The following is a 22311-nucleotide window of genomic DNA, read 5'->3' on the forward strand; positions in this document are numbered from 1 at the left end:
ACTTTAAATTGCTGCCTCTTTTTTCCTTTATATGAACGTCCCCGTACTTTCCATCCTCTGCATGCCTCCTCTCTCTGAGCACAGCCTATGCTACGTCACACGCATGTTCGCCTTAATCTTTATTATTGCAATTCTCACTTTGCCCACACTTCATCTCAAAGGTAGCAACCTCTCCTTTAAAAGCCATACCCCACAACTTAACAATACCCAACTCTCTTGTAACTCATCTATTAATACCACCACTGATATGCATGATTTCACATACTCAACCCAACTAAAGGTGACCACATAACTCCTCATAAAATTAACCTACCACATAGAAACTGTAGTAAATGCATGGGATCATTTCACAAGCACAAGACTAATCTAAATAACCCAAAATACCCCAGAAAGCCCTCTATCCTAGGGTTCTGGGGCATATTGCTCCCCGGAATAAACCGTTTCAATGCCACATTAGGTGTAGTGAGCACCATATGAGGAATGTGCTACTTATGCACTTGCGGCAAGTAGTGCTGTAGATTCACATGCTATGCATGCTTCTGCCATCTAGTTTTAAACTCGGAAGTGTACAACTTGTTTTTGTTTGAAGAAAGTCTTGAGTCACGAGGTGTAGTGACTCCTCCTTTAGGCAGTACTGAGCATGAAAATTGGCTCCATCCTCAGATTGTTTTTACCATCCAGCGGGAGTAGGATCAAAAGTAAAGCGCAGCACAAAGATGTTCATGTAATAGGAAAAGAATATAATAGGTGTTTTATATGCAATTACCAAGGGCTTCCGGGGAGGTGGGTGGAATGTGTGAACTACAGCACTACGTGCCACAAACCGATATGAAGCGGTTTACACACACGTATTGCACAGACTAGAAAGCAGTTTCCCCTGTAAGGTTATGATGAGCAAAGGGATGTTTCAGAACATTGGAAAAGTGTATGTAAGACAGCTTTCCCAACCTGGGCCTGTTTTGCTAGAACGTCCACACAGTAGTATTTAGTAAAAGTGTGTGGTGCAGACCAAGTAGCAGACTTACAATTGTACACAATTGTAATGTTCTGTAAAAAAGCCATGGTAGCAGGTTTTTTTCTAGTAGAAAGTGGCCTTGGAGGAGTTATAGGCTGGCTTTTGCATAGGTTGTTTGTAAGCATTTGACCAGCCAGAGAGCTATTTCTTGTTTTGAGATGGTGGTCCCTCTACAGGGTTTTGAGAAGGCCACTAACAACTATCGAGTTCTTCTAAATGTTTGTGTCCTATCTATATAGTATAATAAGGCTGTTTTAACATCTAGAGTATAAAGTGCACTTTCTGCTACTGTGGTTCGATGTGGGAAGAACACTGGTAGTTCTATGGTTTGGCTGAGGTGAAAAGAAGCGATCACCTTAGGTAGGAACTTTAGATTGGTGCAAAGAACTATTTTAGCAGAAGGCACTTTGAATAAAGGTTCTTTTAGGGTTAATGCCTAGATCTCATTAACTTGTGTAAGTGACCTAATAGCGACCAGGAAATCCACTTTCCAGGACAGAAATTGCAAATGACAAGAACAAAAGATTTTGAAAGGGCCCCATTAACCTTTTGAGAACCATATTAAGATTCCAGGATGGGATTGGAGGTAGCCTTGGAGGGCTGACTCTTATAAGTCCCCAAATGAAAGCTTTAATTACAGGGATTCTGACCAATGAGGACTGTTCCCTGTTTTGTAGATATGCTGCCACTGCAGCTACATGCACGCGAATTGATGTCTAATCCAGGCCCAAGCATTGCAAATGGAAAAGGTTACAATGTCTTGTACATGTGGTTGTAGATGCTTGATATGTTTGGGAATGCAGTAATATACCTTTTCCATGTTGCTGCATAACAAGCCTTAGTGGTGGGGTGACTAGCTTACCTGAGGATAGCCATACACTCAGGGGGTACATTTAGATACCCAACTCTAGGATTTCAGGAGCCAAATCACTAGGTTGAACTGCTTTGGATGTCTTAGAGTATCCCAATGTTGTGTGAGAAGGGCAGGGTAGTTGGGGGAACTACTGATGAGGTACTAAAGAGAGCTCTAAGGGTTGTGAAATAGGGATGTCTTGCCCATGTGGGAGCTATTTGAATTAAGGTGAGGGAAGTTTGCCGTAGATTCGTGACCACATACGGAAGTAGTATAAGAGGTGGAAAAGCGTAGGCAAATATCTCTGACCAGTTCATCCATTGCACATTCCCTTTGGACTCTGGGTGTGGAAATCTGGTGGGGAAATTTGGGCATTTTGAGTTTTCATTGAGTGCAAACCCCCAATGTTAGAAGTAAGGGAGTAGGATTTGTAGGGGAGTTCCCACTTGTGGACTTGTTGCTACATCCTGCTGAGTAGGTCTGCAAACTTATTGTTCATTGCTGGTATATACTTCACTGAAAGGTGTACTTTGTGGCGTAGAGCCCATCGCCAAATGCTCTGTGCTTATATGGGCAGTTGGGCCGAGCGTGCACCCCTTATTTCTGAAGGTAGTCCATTGTAGTCATTTTGTCCGTCTTGACTAGGACTGTTTTCTGATGAATGTGACAGAAAAATGAATTGAGTGCTAAGTGAATAACTAACAACTTGAGGTAGTTTATGTGGAATGCTTGCAGCAGGGGAGTCCGTAAACCTTGAAGATGTATGTTCTGTATGTGTGTTTCCTTGTTTGCAAGGGATGCATCCATGGTAATTGGTCACTTGAGGAACTGGGACAGAAAAGGCCTGTCCATCTGTAAATGTTTGGTTTTCCACCAATGTAGAGAGAGATGATTACTGGCCTTTAACAACTCTAGAACCTCCCATTGACCCTCTGCTTGTGACCACTGCTGTGCCAGGTACTCTTGCAGTGGGCGCATGTGAAGCCTGGTGTGTGGAACAATCGTGATACAGGATGCCATATTTCCCTGCAGACGCAGGACAGTGCAAACTAATATTTGACGACATGGCTGAAAAAAGAGGTAATGGAGCCTGAAAACCTTTGATTCGAGCGTGGCTGGGATAGCTTTTGCTGTCACTGAATTTAGTAGTGCCCCTAGAAAGGGCTGGATTTGCACTGGAAATGGATGGGATTTGCCCAACTTTAAGGTGAACCTCATATACAGTGTATTCTGCTGGCACACTTTATCAGCCAATGGTCCAGATACAGGAAGAGGTGGATGCTACTCGTTCTCAAGTGAGCTGCAACCACTGCCAAACATCTTGTGGATACCCTGGGTGCTGTAATGAGCCTAAAGGACAGAACTCTGAATTGATAATGTTGGCCACTTACCACGAACCTGAGGTAATGCTTATGTGCTGGGTGCATTGGTATGTGGAAGCAGGCGTCCTTTAAATCCAGGGCAGTGGTGGAGTTGCCTTGTTTTAGGACCAGTGTGACATCATGGAGTGTGACTATTTGGAAATGCTCTGAACTTATGTATTTGTTGAGGCATCAGGTCTAGTATGGGCCTGAGAAAACCATCCTTTTTGGAGATTAGAAAATACAGAGCCCAGTGTTTTTGTGGTGTGTGGCCCTGGCTCTATGGCTCATTTACAAAGTAGAGCTTTTACTTCCTCCTTGAGAAGTTGCAGATGTTATGGGGAAATGCAGTGCGGTCATGGTGGTATGTTTGGTGGTGTTGCAGTGAGTTATGGGCAATAGCCATGTGGTTCCACAATATCTAAAATCCAATGGCCCAATGTGATGTTGCGCTATTGTGGTAAGAGCCCCTGCAGTATTTCCCAGACAGGTGTTGAATGGTCAGTGGGAAAGGAAAGGCAGTCACTGTTGGGCAGGGGTTGTTGATTTAGCCATTACTCCCCTACATTTGCCTCTGTTGTTACTCCTCTATATGATCCCCTCATGTACCCTCTAGTAGGCTGGGCCTGCGCATCTGGGGATGTGGTGGTGAAAGCCCCTACGAAACTGTGGGCGAGGACAATGTGTTCGAGGTGGTGGAGATTGTAATGCTCCCATTGCCTTGGCTTTATTAGTGTCTTTTTTGATTGTTTGCAGTATTTGATCAACCTGCGGTCCGAAAAGATGGTCTCCATCAAATGGTAAGTTGAATAAGTGCTGGCTTAAATTCTGAGATTTTAAAAGCCAAGTATGCCTTTGTAGTGAGGTCATAGAATTAACTGCAGACATTGCTAAATTAGCATTAGTTCGTTTATGCTTGGCAGCCATCTTGCCGCTTTTGCTCACGTTATTACATGCCTATAATTCTCGTGGATAAACTGCTGATGCTCTTGTGCATCAGAACTGTCTGCCCTTCACACATTTAGAGGTACACCGAACTCCTAGTCTGCACAGCGTGTTCAAGTTCGAAAAACAATGTATGCTGTTGATTCACTTTGGTCAGTCCCGCGCCCATAGACACAACATAGAGCACAGCTGCACTATTGAAAGTCGAGTGCTTTTAATATGGCATTTCATGCATGAAAAGGCACTTGGAGAGATTCATTCCAACGATGAAGAGCTGTGCTTGTCCTGCGATGTGATTCCTTGCATCTAAACTTAGAGGTATGGGGTCCCCCTGACAAAGCCTAGAGGTCTTCTATAATTATAATAAACTAGCTGGTAGCACGGGGAGGGTGGTAAGGCGCTGTAGCCCTGTTTCAACTATCATTATAAAATGATTGCCCCATTTGAGCTTTATGGAATTGTAACCATGCTGATTATATTGTTCATATGCATTTTGCTGCTTGTGTTGGCTAGTATACTGTATTGTAGAGCACGTTAGTTAAAATAAACATTTTAAACTATATCGTGTCTCTGTTTACTCACGTTGAGGTATGCGTGTGAGTGTTTGAACAAAAGAGTGTTGTTCTTCCCGCGATTCCTGAGAGGGACGGAGTGACATGTTCTAGGATGTCTAATCATTGGTAGCTTCGCTGTAGTACGGAGAATGAATGAGACACTATAGCTAGTCGGAATGGGGTTCTGTGTACTGAGGTGGGTTTTCTGGTACACCAATACAGGATAGGTCCCGATTTCCTGCGCACAGTTCTGTGTATGTGAAGAATCCCTGAAACACCTTCTAATGAGGAGGCTATTATTAAATCCTCTTTTGGCAGTGTCCATCGTGTTAAGGGCACAACAAATCGATGTCAGAGAAAATGCATGGCCCTCTGAAACTTATTCTTACGCCCTCTGCTTATTTTGCTCCAGTAACTGCTGTATGAGCTCTAACATCTCATCTCCTTGAGCACGATCATATCATGCTTGGAGTCCCATCGAATTGGCAATATGCCAGTGGGTTGCCAATTGTGCTGCAATCCTCTATCCTGCTGCATCATATTTTTTGCTTTATTTGTCTGGGGGCCGAGCATCTCCAGTCTCCTGGGCATTTGCCCTTTTACGTGCAGCATGTACGACTAGCGAGTCCGGGGAAGCAGGCCAGTAAAGTATGATGGGTAGGCGAGAGTTTGTATTTTTTATCCACCCTTGGTGTAATAACCCTAGCCTTCAAACACTTCTTGAGTTGATTTTAGTATACCTGGGCAGGAAGTGGGAGGCTTGCTGTGCGAAAGGGTTTCTAGTAAGAAATCAACCTCCTCTTTGGTTGAGCGCAGGTCTACTTTATGGAATTGCACTGGCCCCTTGAATAACCTTGTGATGTGAGGTGGTTTTATTAGGAGGAGAAGGTTTTGCAGAGTATAAATTCAGGTCATCGGGTCCCGGAGGTACAATCACATACTCCTCCCATGGGTCCTCTATAGTATCTTGTGGATAGGAGACATCCTTAAAATCTAAAAGGGGTGGGCAATCCTTCCTGTAATATGAATGGTACAAACCCTGTGGTGATTGAGCTGGTGGCAGAGGAGGTGTAGAAGGAAGAGGAGGGAAAGCAGATAGTTGTGATGGAAGCTTATACCCCGGTACTGTCTCTTCTTCTGCTTGGTTGGTGGTGTTTCCCTTGTTAGTTGTTCCTCAAAAGTGAGTTGTCTTTTTCAAGGAAGAGTCTGCTGGACCTGAAGTAGAGTTTTGGTAATTATTTTCACTGTATGTGGATGAATTCCCAGGCATCGTTGTTGAGAATCCAGCTCCTCGTCAAAGCCGTTCCAGTATAGGCCACTACACCTCCAAGTTCGCTGTCGAGGCCCAACTCTGCTTTGCTGTATGTCTCGACTACGAATTGGTCTTGGAGCCAGAGTCTTGTTTAGGCTTTGAAGTGCACTTGCCCATCAATGGTTGCCTCGACCCTGATGCTGCCTTTGAAGTCAAGCTTATTTTAATTGCTGATCTGGCTTTCGGTCTGATGGAGATTTGGCGTCCAACACGGCTTTCGGCACCAATAGATGTTTTGGCTCCGAAATGTCTTTTGGCGTTAATATGCCTGCTGATTCTGTTGACTATTTTGCCTTGGGGTGCTGACTCCGTGTCGGAGTCAGCCCGAAGTCGATTCCGAAGCTTTCTATCTCCATGCTGGAGAGCAGTGGTCGTCCAGTTGACAGGGTATGAGGGCTCGAAGCCCTAGCCTTAGAGGGACGGTGAGTGCTATGATTTGGGGCCATATTGCCTACATGGGTGCCATATCTTTGTGTTGAAGCCAGCTAAAATGTACTTCTTCTGACTCCAACTGCAACTCTGGTTCCGGGCTGTATACTGTCTGCTTGACGTCTATTTTCTCCTTGACTTCCTCCATCTCAGCATCTTGCCTGAAAATATCGGGGATCTCCTTGTCCCTCTCCTGCTCCATTGTGTGCTTTGCAATGCGCCGATCCTGATGGTTTCGGGTGGTCTTTTTGGACCTGTAGGAGAGGCAAGCAGAGCAGGAAGCCTTGTTGTGTTCAGGGGAAAGACAAAGGATTACAGACTGTGTGTTGATCTGTCCATAAGTGGCACTGTGGACAGTATCAAAAGGGTGTTTTTCCATCACGCTGCAACCGTTCTCCAAGACATGGGTGCGCCCAAACATATGCCATGGGCCGCATAGTCAAGTCTGTGGTGTGGCCGAGAGGCTCACTGATGACAGCATAGTGGAGGTAGAGAGTCCGGTTGGGTCAAGAATTGTGTAAGGAGGTGAAACAACATGTTAAATAAGCAGGCAAGCATTTATTTGCAGGTTAATAAATGCTTGCTTGTTTAGTTAACATTTTTAAGAAAATATTATTGCTCAGCCACTAAACTGCTGTTCATCAGGCAAGTAAAGTCAAGAGGGTCGCAAGCGGTCCCTGGCCCGTACTTTGAGTATCACTGCTCTAAGATGAGCGACACTGAAAAAAGCTCGACTGTGCTGCAACGATGGAAGAAACAGGTGTGGCAATTGTTCTTCAACTATCAGAAGCAAAGAAAAACTTGAGAGGCCACGATAAATGTTGCCATGCTGTGTCGACTCAGAGTCTCGACAAAGCACATCCAAATCCGATGGCAGAAAAAAAAAAATCTGAAGATGGAACTGATGTTGATGCGCAATACTGTCTAATGGAGGAGTCACTACACCTTGGGATTCAAAAGACTTTCTTCGAACAAAAGCATGTTGTACATGTCCAGGCCCAACACTAGATAGCAGGAGTATGCATAGCATGTGTATCTACAGCCACACATGCCACAAACACACAATTACAATTTAATACAATATATAACCCTCATGGCTCAAACTAGTACTAATACCCTAATGCTCAGCGGTCAGGCAACGGACTGTAGTTAATACAGGATGCAGAGTTCTTGGATAGTGCTGGACACTCACATAGGACAAAATGTCTATGGGTTTTGTCCATCACAAAGTACTGTATCAGTCAACAGCAATAAACCACCCATCATCAACTTAACAGGCATGGAATAACTGAAGAGATCTGCCACATGCTGCTTGTCAACGGAGATCTTTAATTTCGTCCACCACTGCAGGTCCCAACAAGCAACATATTGTGATAGCTTCTTGGCATCTCACAATGACAATCAGATATTGGGTGATATTACAAAAGTCCATCTTGGCACATCTGTCTACCATGTCTTCCTCCAATCTATGTCTGCTCTGGATGATAAAAATGGATATCTCAGAGCAGCAACCAGCTAAGTGGACTATAATCATAAAATATACCATGCAGGGACCTGCAGAACAGCTAAAAGCTGACAGATTACAGAAAACCATCAACTGCGCGCCTCACTGTTATACTTCTTCATCTATCACATTGTAATGCGCCGAGTCCCATAACACGATAAGCGCAAGACATAGAAACACTTCCCAATTAGAATCAAAACAAAGACAACACATTAAGTTCCAAACACATTCTACATGGTGTAGGATGTTACCCATGCAGACAAGCGCTTCAGCCCTCCACCTAGGGCTAGTAGGCACTATATAAACATTGCAATACAATATTGAGAAAGTTTACTTGCACCTCTGGTCTGTACCAGGCACTGGGTACCCACACCCCCATGTGGCAATTGTCCCCATTGGTTCCCTGCCCTGTTATGATGGGAGGGATGGTTGAAAAGTTGCATGGCCTTGCTGGAATGTCAGGGACTCGATAGGGTTTGTTGACCTACTCACAAGTCTGATTCAAGGCCTATGGAGCAGACGGCTAAGCTATGAGCCTCCCCCAGCCCCTTGTCAGTGTCCAAGTGTCACCAAGGGCTGGGAAGCAGCGTGATACCACCCCCACCCCTCCACGACACTCAACTTAAACCCCCCTCCCTCTCCAATCAAGTACTGGGGCACCTGACAGCTGTCTTGATTTGCTTAATCTGCTGGTGATTCTAAGCTAAATGGGAGCCCGGACAGCAGTAGAATAGTCAGATTTTCTCCTTCAGCAAATCAGAGGGAGAGAACTGAAGGAGCTCACAACTGTAGCGAGCACTGTGCATCATCAAAGGTCTAAAAGTGCTCTGTGAGGATCTACCCTTCCATAATTTTAAAAGCACAGAAAAAATATACACAAGCAAGGGTTTTTCCACATCTTTTTATGTACAGTGGAAATATAGTTTGCTGATTCTGAGCGAGGGGTGCGGGGTTGGGGGGCTTTGGAGCGGACGACCACGCCAAGTCGGGACTGAAGGTAGGTGTACATGCATTTTAGAAGCATTTACAATATGCACGCACAAAAGCCAAATAATTAACTGATGAAACCTAAAACCTTTGTTAAGTTACGATTCTCCATTAGGTTCCATAATTTATACCTGTAAAAAGAACTTCAGCTAAAGAGCTGTTAAAACCTAAAAAGAGTGAGATTTGCCGATTTAGCGAATCATGTTACTCTAACATATGAGGCACTGTTCATGACCACACCCATAATGTCACAAATGTTATAATCAATACAATCACTGTTAAAGTGCCATATTACATCATCCTTATCGTTAACATCATTAAGGGCATCAGTGAAGCTGAAAACTTTTTTTTTTACATTTGTTTGTTGACAACAGAAGTATAGCATTAATCTGTCAGTATTTTCGAAGGGAAGATATGTATGTTACGCGTGGTGTGGTAGCATTCATCTACAATTTATTTCAGAATCTGCTGTGCTTCCTTCAAGGCTGTAAACTTCATCACACATCCATACCTGCCAGACTAGATGATCAAGATCTCCCATAGTCAATGAAACACAGACCGTGTTTACACGTGCATCCGTGAGCCATGCAATGACATAGGTCACAATATGTAAAAAGATTGAGAAAGTACTCAATATGCCACAAGTTGTATTAACTAGCTTGGACACAGGGTATTATTTCAGTATCACTGCAACTAGGCCAGTTGTTCACTTGCTTGGGATGTAACGAACCACAGCATCGCAAAGGGGCTATACAGTGAGCCACAACCAACAGTCTCCTGTAGAATGTCTGCAGGTGAGCGGCACATGGCAAACACCAATCCATGTGGGAAAACACCAATCCAGGTGCGCACTTCCACTAAGAAGGAGCAATACCATGCGTGTCATTTTAAATGACCGTGGATATGATTACGAGAGGGAAAGATGCAATAAAGTGTCACTAGCGGCTGAACGGCGTTACGAGTTCGGTTGTGATATTACTTTGTGAGCGCCAAGCAAATTAAGAACAAAAAATTATGTTTACAGAAATCAAAGCAAAACCCCATTTGAAGACAATTAAATTGTTGACTAATGAAAGTATTGTGTAAAAGACACTTTATACAAGAATTATAGTGATATGGGCTCATTAATGAAAAAACGAGGCGTGGCTTACCTTGGTAGAAAATACGTTGGTTTTTAAAAGTGAAGAATGCCCCAGATGACCTCCAGGTATGGAGGGCTGGAGACAGGTTTGGAGGAGGGATGTGAAGGTACACTGCAATTAAGGGCACCATCAGAAGCCCAACTTGGACCCACCACTCTTTCATCCTGCAAAAAACAGATGATCATAGAGTTAGCAAAATGGACCACGCCAACCATTAAAGCCTTACAAACATCTTCCGACAAAAGCACAACTCCACACCACACAAGATAGACAGAAGTCTGGCGTCTTATGTCACCGCCTCCCAATAACCTCACCCCATTACAGCTTCACCCAATACACTATTCCTAAGGTTGAAGACCGACGTTAGGTCAAGGAATAATCTCAAGCCAACCAATACTTGACCAATCCTGACCGTGGGCTGACCTTTGTGAGGAAAACGATTCATTTTAGGACTCTTTCAAGGCATTTGACCTATTCAAATAGAAAAAAGATTAGACAGAAACAGAGGAGCAATCCTGGAGGACAACACTATGGAGCTGAATGTTAATTCAGGGTTGTGGTATTAATAAACATGTTCATAAATCAAATTAGAAAATAACTTTATTTGATGAGCAATGTTAATATGGCAAACGCTTTGTCTTTTCCACTCACTTTACAGGAGGGGGGGGGAATCCTTGGAAGGTGAGGGCCCTGGAAATTTGCCCACTTTGCCCAAGCTTTAAAACGTCTCTTAACACATGAGTTCACAAGCATTGGATGGGTGCTAGTCAGACAGGTCGAAGCAGAGCTCTAGACATAGATTTTTAGAAGGCCACTGATCCAGGAGGGCCCCTACTAGAAGTGTTTATTAAGGAGGTTTTATACAACACCACATGCTACCATGGGCACTTTATATCACAAAATAACTTCTTGTTCATGAATGATAAAAATCAAAACAATAACTTGAAAGACGCATTGTTTTGCAACTATGGCTCACCCCTCCAGCCGATCAAATGCCTGAAATGGAAAGTACGTTTAAACAAATGTTTTTTATATAATATTACACTAAGTGCAGCACAATAAATTGTCACACAGGCAACAGGCAAGAAAGATCAGTGCATTCAGGCCTAGCTACTGGTGCGGGGATTCTGCACATACACAAAACTATGCACAGGAAATCAGGACCTCGGTCTATAGGGGTTGTACTTCCTACCACCTTAATACCCAAAATCCCAAAACCGACTAGCTTTAGTGTCTCATTCGTTCTCCTACATAATCACGAAGCTACAAATGATTAGACAACCCAGAACACAACCCTTCCGACTCTCTTAGGAAACGTGGTAGCAAGACATACCCTTTCGCTCACTCACTCATACTTGTCCACAATAAGAATTGTCAGAGTCACAGTTATACTTCAAAATGTTTATTTTAACTATAGTGCTCTATAATGCAGTATCCTAGCCACTACCAGCAGCAAAATGCATAAACCTAAAACAGTTAGCATTGTTACAATACCATAGAATATAAAGGGGGATGTCATCATATACAGACAGTGGAAAAAGGACTATAAGGCCTAACCACCCTCCCCTTGGTAAGTTGAAGTTTTTTATATAAAGGAAGATCTCTGGGCTTTGTCAGTAGACTCCATACCTTAGAGCCTAGATGGAGGTTTTACATCATAGGAAAAGCATAGCGCTTCTCCAAGGAAAGATCTCCTGCCAAGTGTGTGTGTCAACACGCATCCCCGTAATATCAAAGCATGAGTTTCCAGCAGTGCAGCTGTGTTCCGCATGTTTTGTCTAGGTGCTAGGGACTGACTAAAACAGAATAACAAGGGGCATGTTTATCGACCTTGCACATCGTGTTCACACTAAAGTCCAGGAACGACCAGAGAACGCAGAAGGCAGACAGTTATCAAGTGAAAGGCACAGAGTCTTGCAAAATAAAGTCATGTAGCAACATGCGCAAAAGCAGCATCATGGCAGCAGAGTTCATGCTAACTTAATAATGTCGATAATGACCCTAACGGCCATATAACACTGCAGAGTTCTTTATGTGATTTGAATGTCATGGGTTTGAATCCTGTTAGGGCCATAAACCAAGCAATATTAAGTGGGGTAGTAAATCCATAATTTTTAGGACATCGACATACAACTTACTTCATGGCTTATGCTATGTAAATTGTAAATGACAGGACTAATATGCAAATACCTGCACATCAGGTGGAGGAACTACAAGCCCCAAAGATGTTCAACACCAAACCCTAATGCCCTTCCCGTCAGTAAGATTTTCTCCAACAGCCAAAGCATATTTTTGCTATTTTACTATCAGTGTTTTTCCAGTACTTATTTTTAGGCTTGCTTTCATGTTGGGGAGCAAAGGAGGCATTCCACTAGGTTTCAAACTACCTACGAAGGCTGCATATTCCACCAAGCCTGATGGACGGCCAACACAGAATCAGTTTTTCGCTTGCAGGATATTTCGCTACTTAAATATTTAACTAAAAAGGACTTAGAGCCCACCCAATACTTACCATTGGTTGGCTTCATCGTTACTCTCATTTCTCTGCTTCTCATAGGTCAAAGTGTACCTGTTTCGCTTACTCTCTATTTGTGCATTTGTCTCTTTGAAGGAGCAAAGGCCAAGTGCTGATTAATGTCCTTATTAGTATCCTTCCACTGTTCGTGCTTGGATTCAGGTACTTTTTTTTACTGAGTACTTCTGCAGTTCTTATGGCTTATTGTTGTCGAGTTTGGGAGATTTTGGTTCCAAGCACTGCAATGATTCATTGTGTGACCTTACATACATTGCTTTCTTTCTCTATCCCGCCATCTCATTTACGAATTGAGAGGTTGTAGGGAATAGAATCTGAAGCAAAAATACATTACTCACCCATCTAGTTAGCTATCTTTAGAAATATGTTTTAATTCATACACCACTGCCCTGTTGATGCCCCGGTACTATACAGCCACTCAGACCACAACATGCAACTCAATGATCAGACATTCAACTAAACAACCACATTCAGGGCAGCTGGGAGAAACGCAGACGAGGCAATGGAAGCACACTGCTGTATCACTAAGTTGGCCATAATTTTCAGCTCATTGAGGGGACGTGGCCAAGGCGGCCAACATGGCGGTCGCACTGTAACGCGACTCTACAGAAACCCTGATGACGCTAGCACCACTAATATCCACGTTGCTAGAAACAGCGCCAGTTACCGCGGCCTGATGCCTAAGATGAGGATCCTGTCTCTTTATCCAGACCTGCAGTCGTGGATGTGAGGTGAGGCGATGCAATACCAGAGCTTCTTCCCCCTGTGGCGCCCCACAAAAGTCTGCAGCAGATCCGCTGGGGTTGGCCCCGGAGGCCCGCTGATGAAAAGGTGAGCCGCCTGGGTAATGCCGGCGGTGGGACGGCCAGGTGCACTCCCAAGACCAACCTGTAGGATCCAGGCTGAGCTGGTGTGCACTGCTGACAACCACCGGAGCCTCAGTGAGAGCGGCCAAAGGGCCCTTGTGGACCTACGGACTGGCGGTGAGTTACAACCTTCCACTTTGACCCAACCCCCCGGCTGAGGTCTTGCAGCCCATCGGCCTGCCTCCCAGGAAGGGTGGTAGGGTCCTCTGAATGAGCAAGAGCGAACCACTGCGTGACTACTACCTGGGGATGCCTTGTGGCTGTGAGAGGGTTGGGTGGCCAGGATACTGATTGGGTACCTCAGGCTCAAGCCCCCACCCCCTGTTTTATGACTAAGTGCTACTGTGGGGCCCTGACACCTACTAGTCTTCCTTGGACGGACAGCCCTGGGCTCCTGCGTGAGCTGCGTGCGGGCCCTGCTGGGTGGCAGCCTCCTAAGCTTGCTTCCATGGGGAGGGGATTGCCCAGAGGCGGCCCTGCCTCCTGGGGCTGGGCCCCCACCCCCTTTTGCTTGTGTGCTGCAACCGGGCCCGGTGGACTTGAGGCCTAGTGGAGGATCGTGATCCTGGAGTGTGGCCCTGCTGTCGGCAGATGACAACGCTACTGTTGGCCAGTCCTTCCCAAGGGCGGAGGCAGAGGAACGCTCCTGATGGTAAGGCCGAGGGGCTAGTGGGGGCCCGTGAAGTGAGCCCCCGCAATGTCCCTGCGTCTCCTGCCCCAGTGGGGTCGCCACAGTGTAATCCCCAGGTACCAGCCAGCCTCCCCTACGGACGTGGTGGTGCGAAGGAACCCCTAAGAGTTAGCGGCCTCAGTGGGGTTGGGGGGCTGATGGCATGGCCCATGCTGAGCGACTGGAACACTCATACCATCCGGAACTCTCTGGACTGGGGGCTGACCCAGAAGGGAAGAGCTGGGTCATCACGGCCCCTATCCTCTTCTGTGGGGGAGAACGTTGTCCCAGATTCCCACTTCCACCAGAGACTTGCCACCGCAGGTCACACCTGGGGCCTCCCGTGGCACTATACCTCGCCCTTGAGACGGGGACTAGAAAGACTTTCCGGCCCCCCCTTTTGTTTTACCCTGTATCTGTTCCCAACGCAGCACAACTTGTAACTAAACCTGCCACTTATCACCCAGACCGATGGGAAAAGATAAGGCCTTCCACACACCACCGATGCAAACCAAAATAGACTAGTATACAACTGACTCCTCCGGTGGATCTCCCGGGTCCGCCGGCTGGGGATGGGGTCCTTCTGCGGCGGCCGACCTCACTGTGATACTACAAACGATCCAGACCTCCCAGGCAGCGGTGGAGAAAAAGATAGGAGAGGTTCGCAAGGATGTGGCCTTGCTACGCCAAGACCTACGTAATGCCACGGCACAGCTGACTGAAGCAGAGTCCTGAATATCCTCGACAGAAGATGACGTGGCCACTCTAAAGAAGTAGGGCTCCACACTGCTCACCCGAACAGCCAAGATTCACAAGCGCACCGACGGAACAAGGTCCGTTTGATAGGGTTCCCGGAGGGGGATGACCCCCAGCAGGTGGTGGACCAGTTGGAACAATGGATCAAATCCTGGATGCCCACTGCTTGTTTGTCCCTGTGGTTTGTCATTGAGTTAGCGCATCGCACCTTGGCCCCTAGGCCTCCACTTGGAGCCCTGCCTCGTCCAATCATAGCTCATGTCCTTAACTATCGAGACAGGGACGCCATCCTAAGAGAAGCCCGACAGCGCCCAGACCTCCGGTACAGTGATGCTAAAGTACTCCTTTTTCCAGATTACACCCGCGAGGTCCAGATACAGAGGCGCTCATATACAGAGGTCAAGCAGAAGATGAGGGCCAAAGGACTACAGTATTGGTTGCTTTTCCAGGCATGTCTCTGGGTGATCCACCTCAACAAGTCGTTTTTCTTTGACACACCCAACTCGGTCTGGCAATGGCTCACTGAGGAACGCTCGTTGCACAACTCTGTTGGCTCCCCCCTCAAAGACGGGAGATACCCGGGACTCTGAGACCCCAAGCACTGCCTAACATTTGTAGACAGCGAACTAGATCCAGGAAGGAGTGCAGGGTCAGTAGGTCACTCTCACCTGCACAATCTACCAGGGAGCCTCCTGCTCTTCTCAGCAGCAAGCTTTGACTCTGGCTGAAATGCCAGAAACCGGTCCTCGGAAGCTTGTTTCCGGTCTAGGGAAGGCATGGCTTGGCAGTTCGGGCTGGACTGTTCCCATGAGGTAAAGGGTCAGACTGATTTGCATATGGCCATGTCTGAACTGGGGTGGCAGAGTGGGCTAAAGAACGGTGATAGATTAAACCCAGATCTGTTGACTGGGTGTGAGTGTTTGATTGGTTCAGATGCTCCGTCCATCACCACCTCCTTTTGTACCACTTTGTTCGCCATAAGTTGGCAGGGTATGCTCAGACGTGAGTCCCTTGCTCACTTTGCCACTGGATTCAAGCAAGCCGGGCTGAACACGGCGGAAATGCCAGAAACCGGTCCTCGGAAGCCTGTTTCCGGTCCAGGGAAGGCATGGCTTGGCAGTTCGGGCTGGACTGTTCTCATGAGGCACAGGGTCAGACTGATTTGCATATGGCCATGTCTGAACTGGGGTGGCAGAGTGGGCTAAAGAACGGTGATGGATTAAACCCAGATCTGTTGACTGGGTGTGAGTGTTTGATTGGTTCAGATGCTCCGTCCATCACCACCCCCCTTTTGTACCACTGTAAAGTATATATAGGCATAGATTACATTGTATCCGTGTGAAGAGATTATGCTCTAGGTTTGGTGAACCTCTATGATTAACACATGGCTAGTGGGGATTAGACCCCCCCCCCCACACCATGGAGTCAGGAGAGACGTACTGCAAGTTTTTTTCCTTGACAGATATCCTATTCCTCAATTTCTATCTGAAGTTGTTTCCAGGCCTTTCTCAAACACAAAACTGCCTTAGACTACTGTCATGTTTAAACTATGTAGAATACCAAATGATCAGCATCATTCCAAGTACCCACCCACACCTATTGAATTTCACGTTATTCACAAGTAGGCAATTAAAAAGTTATTTAGGATTTCCAGTTATATTTCCTTCCCATCAATTCCTTACATTTAAGCTGCCCTTACTACTCGGTTTTCCCTCTAGACAAGCCCTCATTTCGTCCTGACAAAAGTGATTGATTTTTTAATTTCCCTGACTGTTCAAATGCAAGGGTGATCTGGGCAAATGCGAACTCCGAGGGGTGTCATGTATTCCTATAGGTTCTGAATCGATCCCCCTATTCCTGACCCTATTCTGGTTAAACTAACTATCAAGTTAACTAACAGTCAGCCCATGAGGCAAGAACAGCCCCCATGATGCAGATACCGTTATCTGACGCAGTCACACTACGGCACAGGAACGTGTTATCTGATTAGGTCATAACGCTTGAGATCTAATTAGACAAGCGACATTCCTCCAGCCCCTGATAAGGCATACGACGTTCTCATAACAAATCAAACCTATGACAACCTGGAAAATCCGTGCGGCCATTGTTTTGATTTCACAGAGAACTTCAGTAAAAGAATGTGCTAACGAGCAAGTCGTATGACATCTTTATTGACGTATCTATGTCCATCCTTACGTCAATCTCGGCACCTTTAAGGTATAAATATTGCCGATCTTGCCCTATGCAAACACACGCGTGGTGACGAGACGGAGCAGCCATACTTGCCGAAGCCGAGAGCAGAAGCAGACCCCGCTGGCAGCAGCCCCGCCTTCCTGACGCGCTGAGAGACGCGCTGCTATCTCAAGCCGAGAGACCCAGCACCGGTGCTTTCGGGCAGCCCTCGCAGGCAGCCTGGAATATCGAGAGCAGAGAAAGAGATACCATTCCTCATTCATCCTAAATTCCAGGTACAGAACTGAATAACCCCTCATAGATAATTCTTTAGTTATTCACTTGGCAAAAACAAACTTAACTTAAAACTGTAACTTTCTATTCCCGCCCACGCATTAGACTTAGGTCAGGTACACGGGGTAGGCGTATTTAGAAACACCAGTTGAGTACGTTTAGTCAAATGTATATGTGCATGTAAATATATTTTAATCATTTTAAACATCATATGGCTCAGAAACCATATCAATGTTTTTACAGTATTATTTTATACTATTGCTTTTAATGTATGCACTTTACTTAACTATAAGTATTGCAATAATATCGATCCATTTCTCTTGTACGAGAAAAGAGACTGATCAATAAATAACACCTTTTTATTGAACACGCCCGTCTCTTCCTTTTCTCTACAATCTGATGAGACTAAGAATGCACGTACTGACTGAGTAAAATAATTGCCTTGTGCTCACACGACTCTTGAGATTGACTCTTGATTAGGGGAGAGCAAAGTTGTCATGTTCTATGGTTGTCAGAAACTAAATCCCTTCTTGTCTAATCAGGGGAGTTAATTCTTTCCTGAACATTCGAGAAAGTTTCTAGCGAACTCTGAGCTACGCTGGCAAACCCAAAACTTAAGTCTAGTATCGACAGTAGTAGACCTAGTTAACGTCTGGCCTAGGCCTTTACTGCTGTAGGTATTATTCCAATGCGCAGAGCCTATTGGGAAAATAGGAACTACACTACATGGCGCCCAACGCGTTTGGAAAGGGCGATAAAACTAACGTAAGACATTTAGAGTAACTCAGTCGTGCTTTCTCACTCAGACCCCTTTTCCCAAATTCTCCAAAGACGTCTGGAGTGGGTGAAAGGTAATATCCTCCAAAACCGCACAGGAGGGAACTCCTATGTAAGGTTCTTGGTTTAGTCAACGTTGAAGGATACACTGTTCCAAAATATTGTGCATCTAATCTCTGTTCCATAAAGAAACTTGATCTGCAAACAAACAAAATAACCATCCTGTCGGTAAAATGTCAGACAGTGATGATGAAAGAGAGGCAGTTAGATTAGCAGCTGAAATAGCAGCAGCAGATACTGCACTAAAGGATGCAGACGCGGATATAATACTCATTCCGGTCAGCAAAAGGAAATCTATAACCTTAAAACTTATAGAAAATGGACTGACACCTAGAGGTGGCACAGTCATATTCGTAATTGAGGCACACGAATATCGGCAGACAGAGGTATACTATTCATGGATACATTTTCCAGCAGCAAATGCTGTAACAAAGTACTTCCACTATTACAAAATAGAGGTTCCACCCGACATTTACACTCCTTTCGAGGAGGTGGAAGTACCACTCAAATTCCAAGAGCATTTGCTCTTATTTGATGGCGCCCTAATACATAACAATCACATTACAAGGCTCGGTCCTTTAGGAAGACCAGGAGCAACGTGGCCGGTCTTAGCCGGATACACACCACACCCAGACATCGAAGGGATGTCTACTGGAGAGTTGTTAATACAGCTAAAACAATTACTAAAAATTCATAGACAATTAGTTCAGTATGTAATGCGGACTTCAACAATTCAGCCAGCGATTAAACTTCCACAGCTGACCCCTCACCAGGGGAACACAAATAAAATCACACCACAGAACATCCAATCCTGCCTAGGTAAAGTTCCGGCTAAACGGGAACAAATACCATTCTGGTTGGCACAGAAAATCACCCAAATAGAGGCGGTGTTTCCTGACACCACCCCGATAGAAAAACACAGGATTCGGACTATATGTCTCCCAATGGGAATCGCACCACACATAGAGGACTGTGACACTTGGGGTACAGTCTTTGCTTCAATCTACACAAAAACGCACGGTGTTCCATCCATTTCGGTAATACCAGATGTGCTAAAACAAATTCAAGATGAATACGGTCCAGAACCAGCTTTAACTCTTGGTATGAAATTACTGAAAGACTTCAAGCAGGTCTCGGCTATATTATTAGCCAATATAAAAGGTGAAGCAGCAAACGTGGCGATCCGCCAGAGGTTAAAAGAGACAGATATAGCAGACCAACCAACTGAAATTGCCAGAATCATAGAAAAATCTTATGAAGAACTAGGTAGAGATAGTTTAGGTGGAATACCAGTAAAACCGCAACTGACTGAAAGTCCAGAAAAAATATTTTTTAATAATAATTCACCAAAAAAGAACTGGGATGGAAACAAACAATCCAATCCAAAAGAAAAGAAATTCCAGTCCCGAGGAAGGTCTCCTAGGCGAAGGGAGAAATCTCCGAACCAGAGACACAGGTCACCCCAGAGTGACCCCTCTGGGAAAAGATATAACCTTAGAAATAGGGATAATATTAAAAAACCTGATAGATATCAAGACATTGATACACGTCCCTCTCAATCTTTTCAGAATTCCTCGCAGAAATCGGAAAGAAGAGGACGATCAGAACAAAGAGAAGAGCACGCCAAGTCCAAAGACAAGGAACCTGCTCAGCTAAAAAAGAAATTACAATTTCCAAAAAAGAAGGTAGCCAGTATCAAGGTAGTTAACAATGCCGAGAATACTGAGGACACAACTGAAAAACGGAGAGTGGGCTCAGACAATGCTAGACAGCGCAGCAGAAGTGAGCATAGCTCGCAAAGTCCTTATGAATCATCTGGAGACAGTGGACACGAATGAATACCTTCAAGTGGAAACTGCAGACACCAGAGTTAGCAAGCCCCACAAGATATACGAGATAACATTACGTATAGAGGGAGATAAGACTAGGAAAATAAGGGGACTATTTTGGGATAACCTCTCCAAGGGTTATGACATCCTTCTAGCTGAAAAAGACTGGCCACCAGAGTTTGTCAGGGAGTGCCCTCATGGCGAAGAAGTAATTATGCCTGCCTTCTCGAATCAAATCCCGATTCATAAAAAATACACACTTGCTAGAAAGTGGGCAGTGGCCTTAGCACCTGCTTTATATAAAAATCATGTAGGATGGGATGAGGACTCCCCTCCTCACAAAATCCAGTTAAAATCACAAACTACTGCACAAAGGTAGTACCCAATTAAGCAAGAAGCTAAAAAACAGGTAAATGAAATACTAGATCAGCTAGAATACCAGGGGGTGATTGAAACTTGCACCTCACAAATGAACAATCCTTTGTTTCCGGTCTCCAAACCAGACAATTCATATCGTCTAGTTTTGGATTACCGACACCTTAACACATGTTGCAAAACCTTTGCAGTGCAAAACTCACACAGTGCTGCACTAATGAATAACATAGTGCGCAAAAAATACAAAACAACCTTGGACATCTCCAATGGATTCTTTTGTCAAAACATAGCACCAGAGAGCAGATATTTAACTGCATTCTCAGTAAATGGCACTCAAAAGCAATTCTGTCGGTTAGCCCAGGGGTACAAGAATAGCCCGGGAGTATTCTCAGCGAGAGTAACAGAATTACTACAGCTATATGATGATGAAGCATTATCTTATGTCGATGACATTTACTTAACAGATGATGACTTGGATACTCACTTGAAAAGAGTGAACACTATAATACTTGGGTTCGCAGCAGAGGGTTACAAATTCAACTTTAAAAAGTCCAGAATTGCCCATCGGACAGTCCTGTTCTTAGGATATGAGTTATCAAGTGAAGGTAAAAGCCTGGCAGACAATTTCCTAGAGAAATGTGCCGTAATCCAAGCTCCTAAAACACTAAAAAACCTACAGTCAATTCTAGGCTTCCTAAATTTCGGAAGAACATACATTACAAATTACGCAGAAAGGGTCAAACCCCTTTATGATCTAATTAAACCAGACTTCAAAAAATCCAATTGGACTCAAACACACGCAGAAATTTTGAGATCCTTACAAACAGACATGCTAATTAAAACAAAATTAGAAACACGTGATAACACACGCAATCTTGTGATTCGAGTCATCCCAGGGAGATGCGGATTCACATACCTGACCTCTAATGAGGGAGAAAAGGTACCAATTGCATTCAAATCACACTTGTACACTAAGGCTGAAATGAAATTTAGCCCAACGGAAAAAATTCTTACAGCAACACAGACAGCTATAGCAAAAGAACGAGCCCTGGCTCAAGGTAAACGAATCGTAATCGTAACACCAATACCAGCCTTAGAGGCGGTAACAAAGGCAAGCATTCCAAATGCTAAAGCACTCCATCCGAGATGGATACAATGGGCTAACTCTCTTGCTGCAACAGACGTGGTGTACGAATTTGATCCTTACTTAAAAACACAAGAATTTCTCCAATATGAATTTGAATGTCCTCCGCCAACCGAAATTCTGCCTCTAGATCACTACGGCTGTATAATATATACAGACGGATCAGCACAACCCGCAGTAGGGGGTAAACAAGCTTACAGTACTGCGTGCGCGATTGTTAAAGGTCGCTGGCACGAAGGGAAATTTAAACCAACCCTCACTAAAACACAATCCCTAGGAGATTGTACAGCTCAGCGAGCTGAACTACTAGCATTCAAGATGGCGCTTGAAAATACCGATCGAGAATTCCCCACACTCATAGTGTGCGATTCGTATTATTGCGTTCAATCTTACAATGAATACTTGCAGATCTGGCTTCAGAATGGTTTCAAGGATGCGAAAGGTGGCACAATCAAGCATAAAATGCTCTGGGAACAAGTAGCTCTTTTACAAAAAGAACTACCAAAGACTCACGTGATACATACACTGAGTCATCAACGTGATGGCGTTCACGTTGCAGGGAATTCATTGGCTGATAAGGCCGCGAAGGCAGCTGTGCAAACGGCTTCCGTAGCTGCCGTCACCAGGTCAAAAACAAAAATAGACAGCGAAATATTACAAGCTGTCAGCGCTTCAGAAAAGGATTCGATAGAACCACTCCCTAAAGGCTTTCTAGTAAAATACTCATACATAA

At 44.9% G+C, this 22311-nt stretch overlaps 1 protein-coding gene across 3 annotated transcripts in view; it reads right to left on the minus strand.

Moving 5' to 3' along the window:
• MEST (mesoderm specific transcript) overlaps positions 1 to 22311 on the minus strand; it is a 336409-nt gene that overhangs the window by 206504 nt on the left and 107594 nt on the right. For all 3 annotated transcript variants that reach the window (XM_078677513.1, XM_078677520.1, XM_078677518.1), the window contains one exon: positions 10112 to 10266. In XM_078677513.1, the coding sequence (XP_078533639.1) occupies positions 10112 to 10265 (154 nt within the window). In that variant the 5' untranslated portion in view covers position 10266. The remainder of the gene's footprint in view (positions 1 to 10111; positions 10267 to 22311) is intronic.

Source organism: Lissotriton helveticus, chromosome 1_1, assembly GCF_964261635.1.
Source record: "Lissotriton helveticus chromosome 1_1, aLisHel1.1, whole genome shotgun sequence".
Taxonomy (NCBI): domain Eukaryota; kingdom Metazoa; phylum Chordata; class Amphibia; order Caudata; family Salamandridae; genus Lissotriton; species Lissotriton helveticus.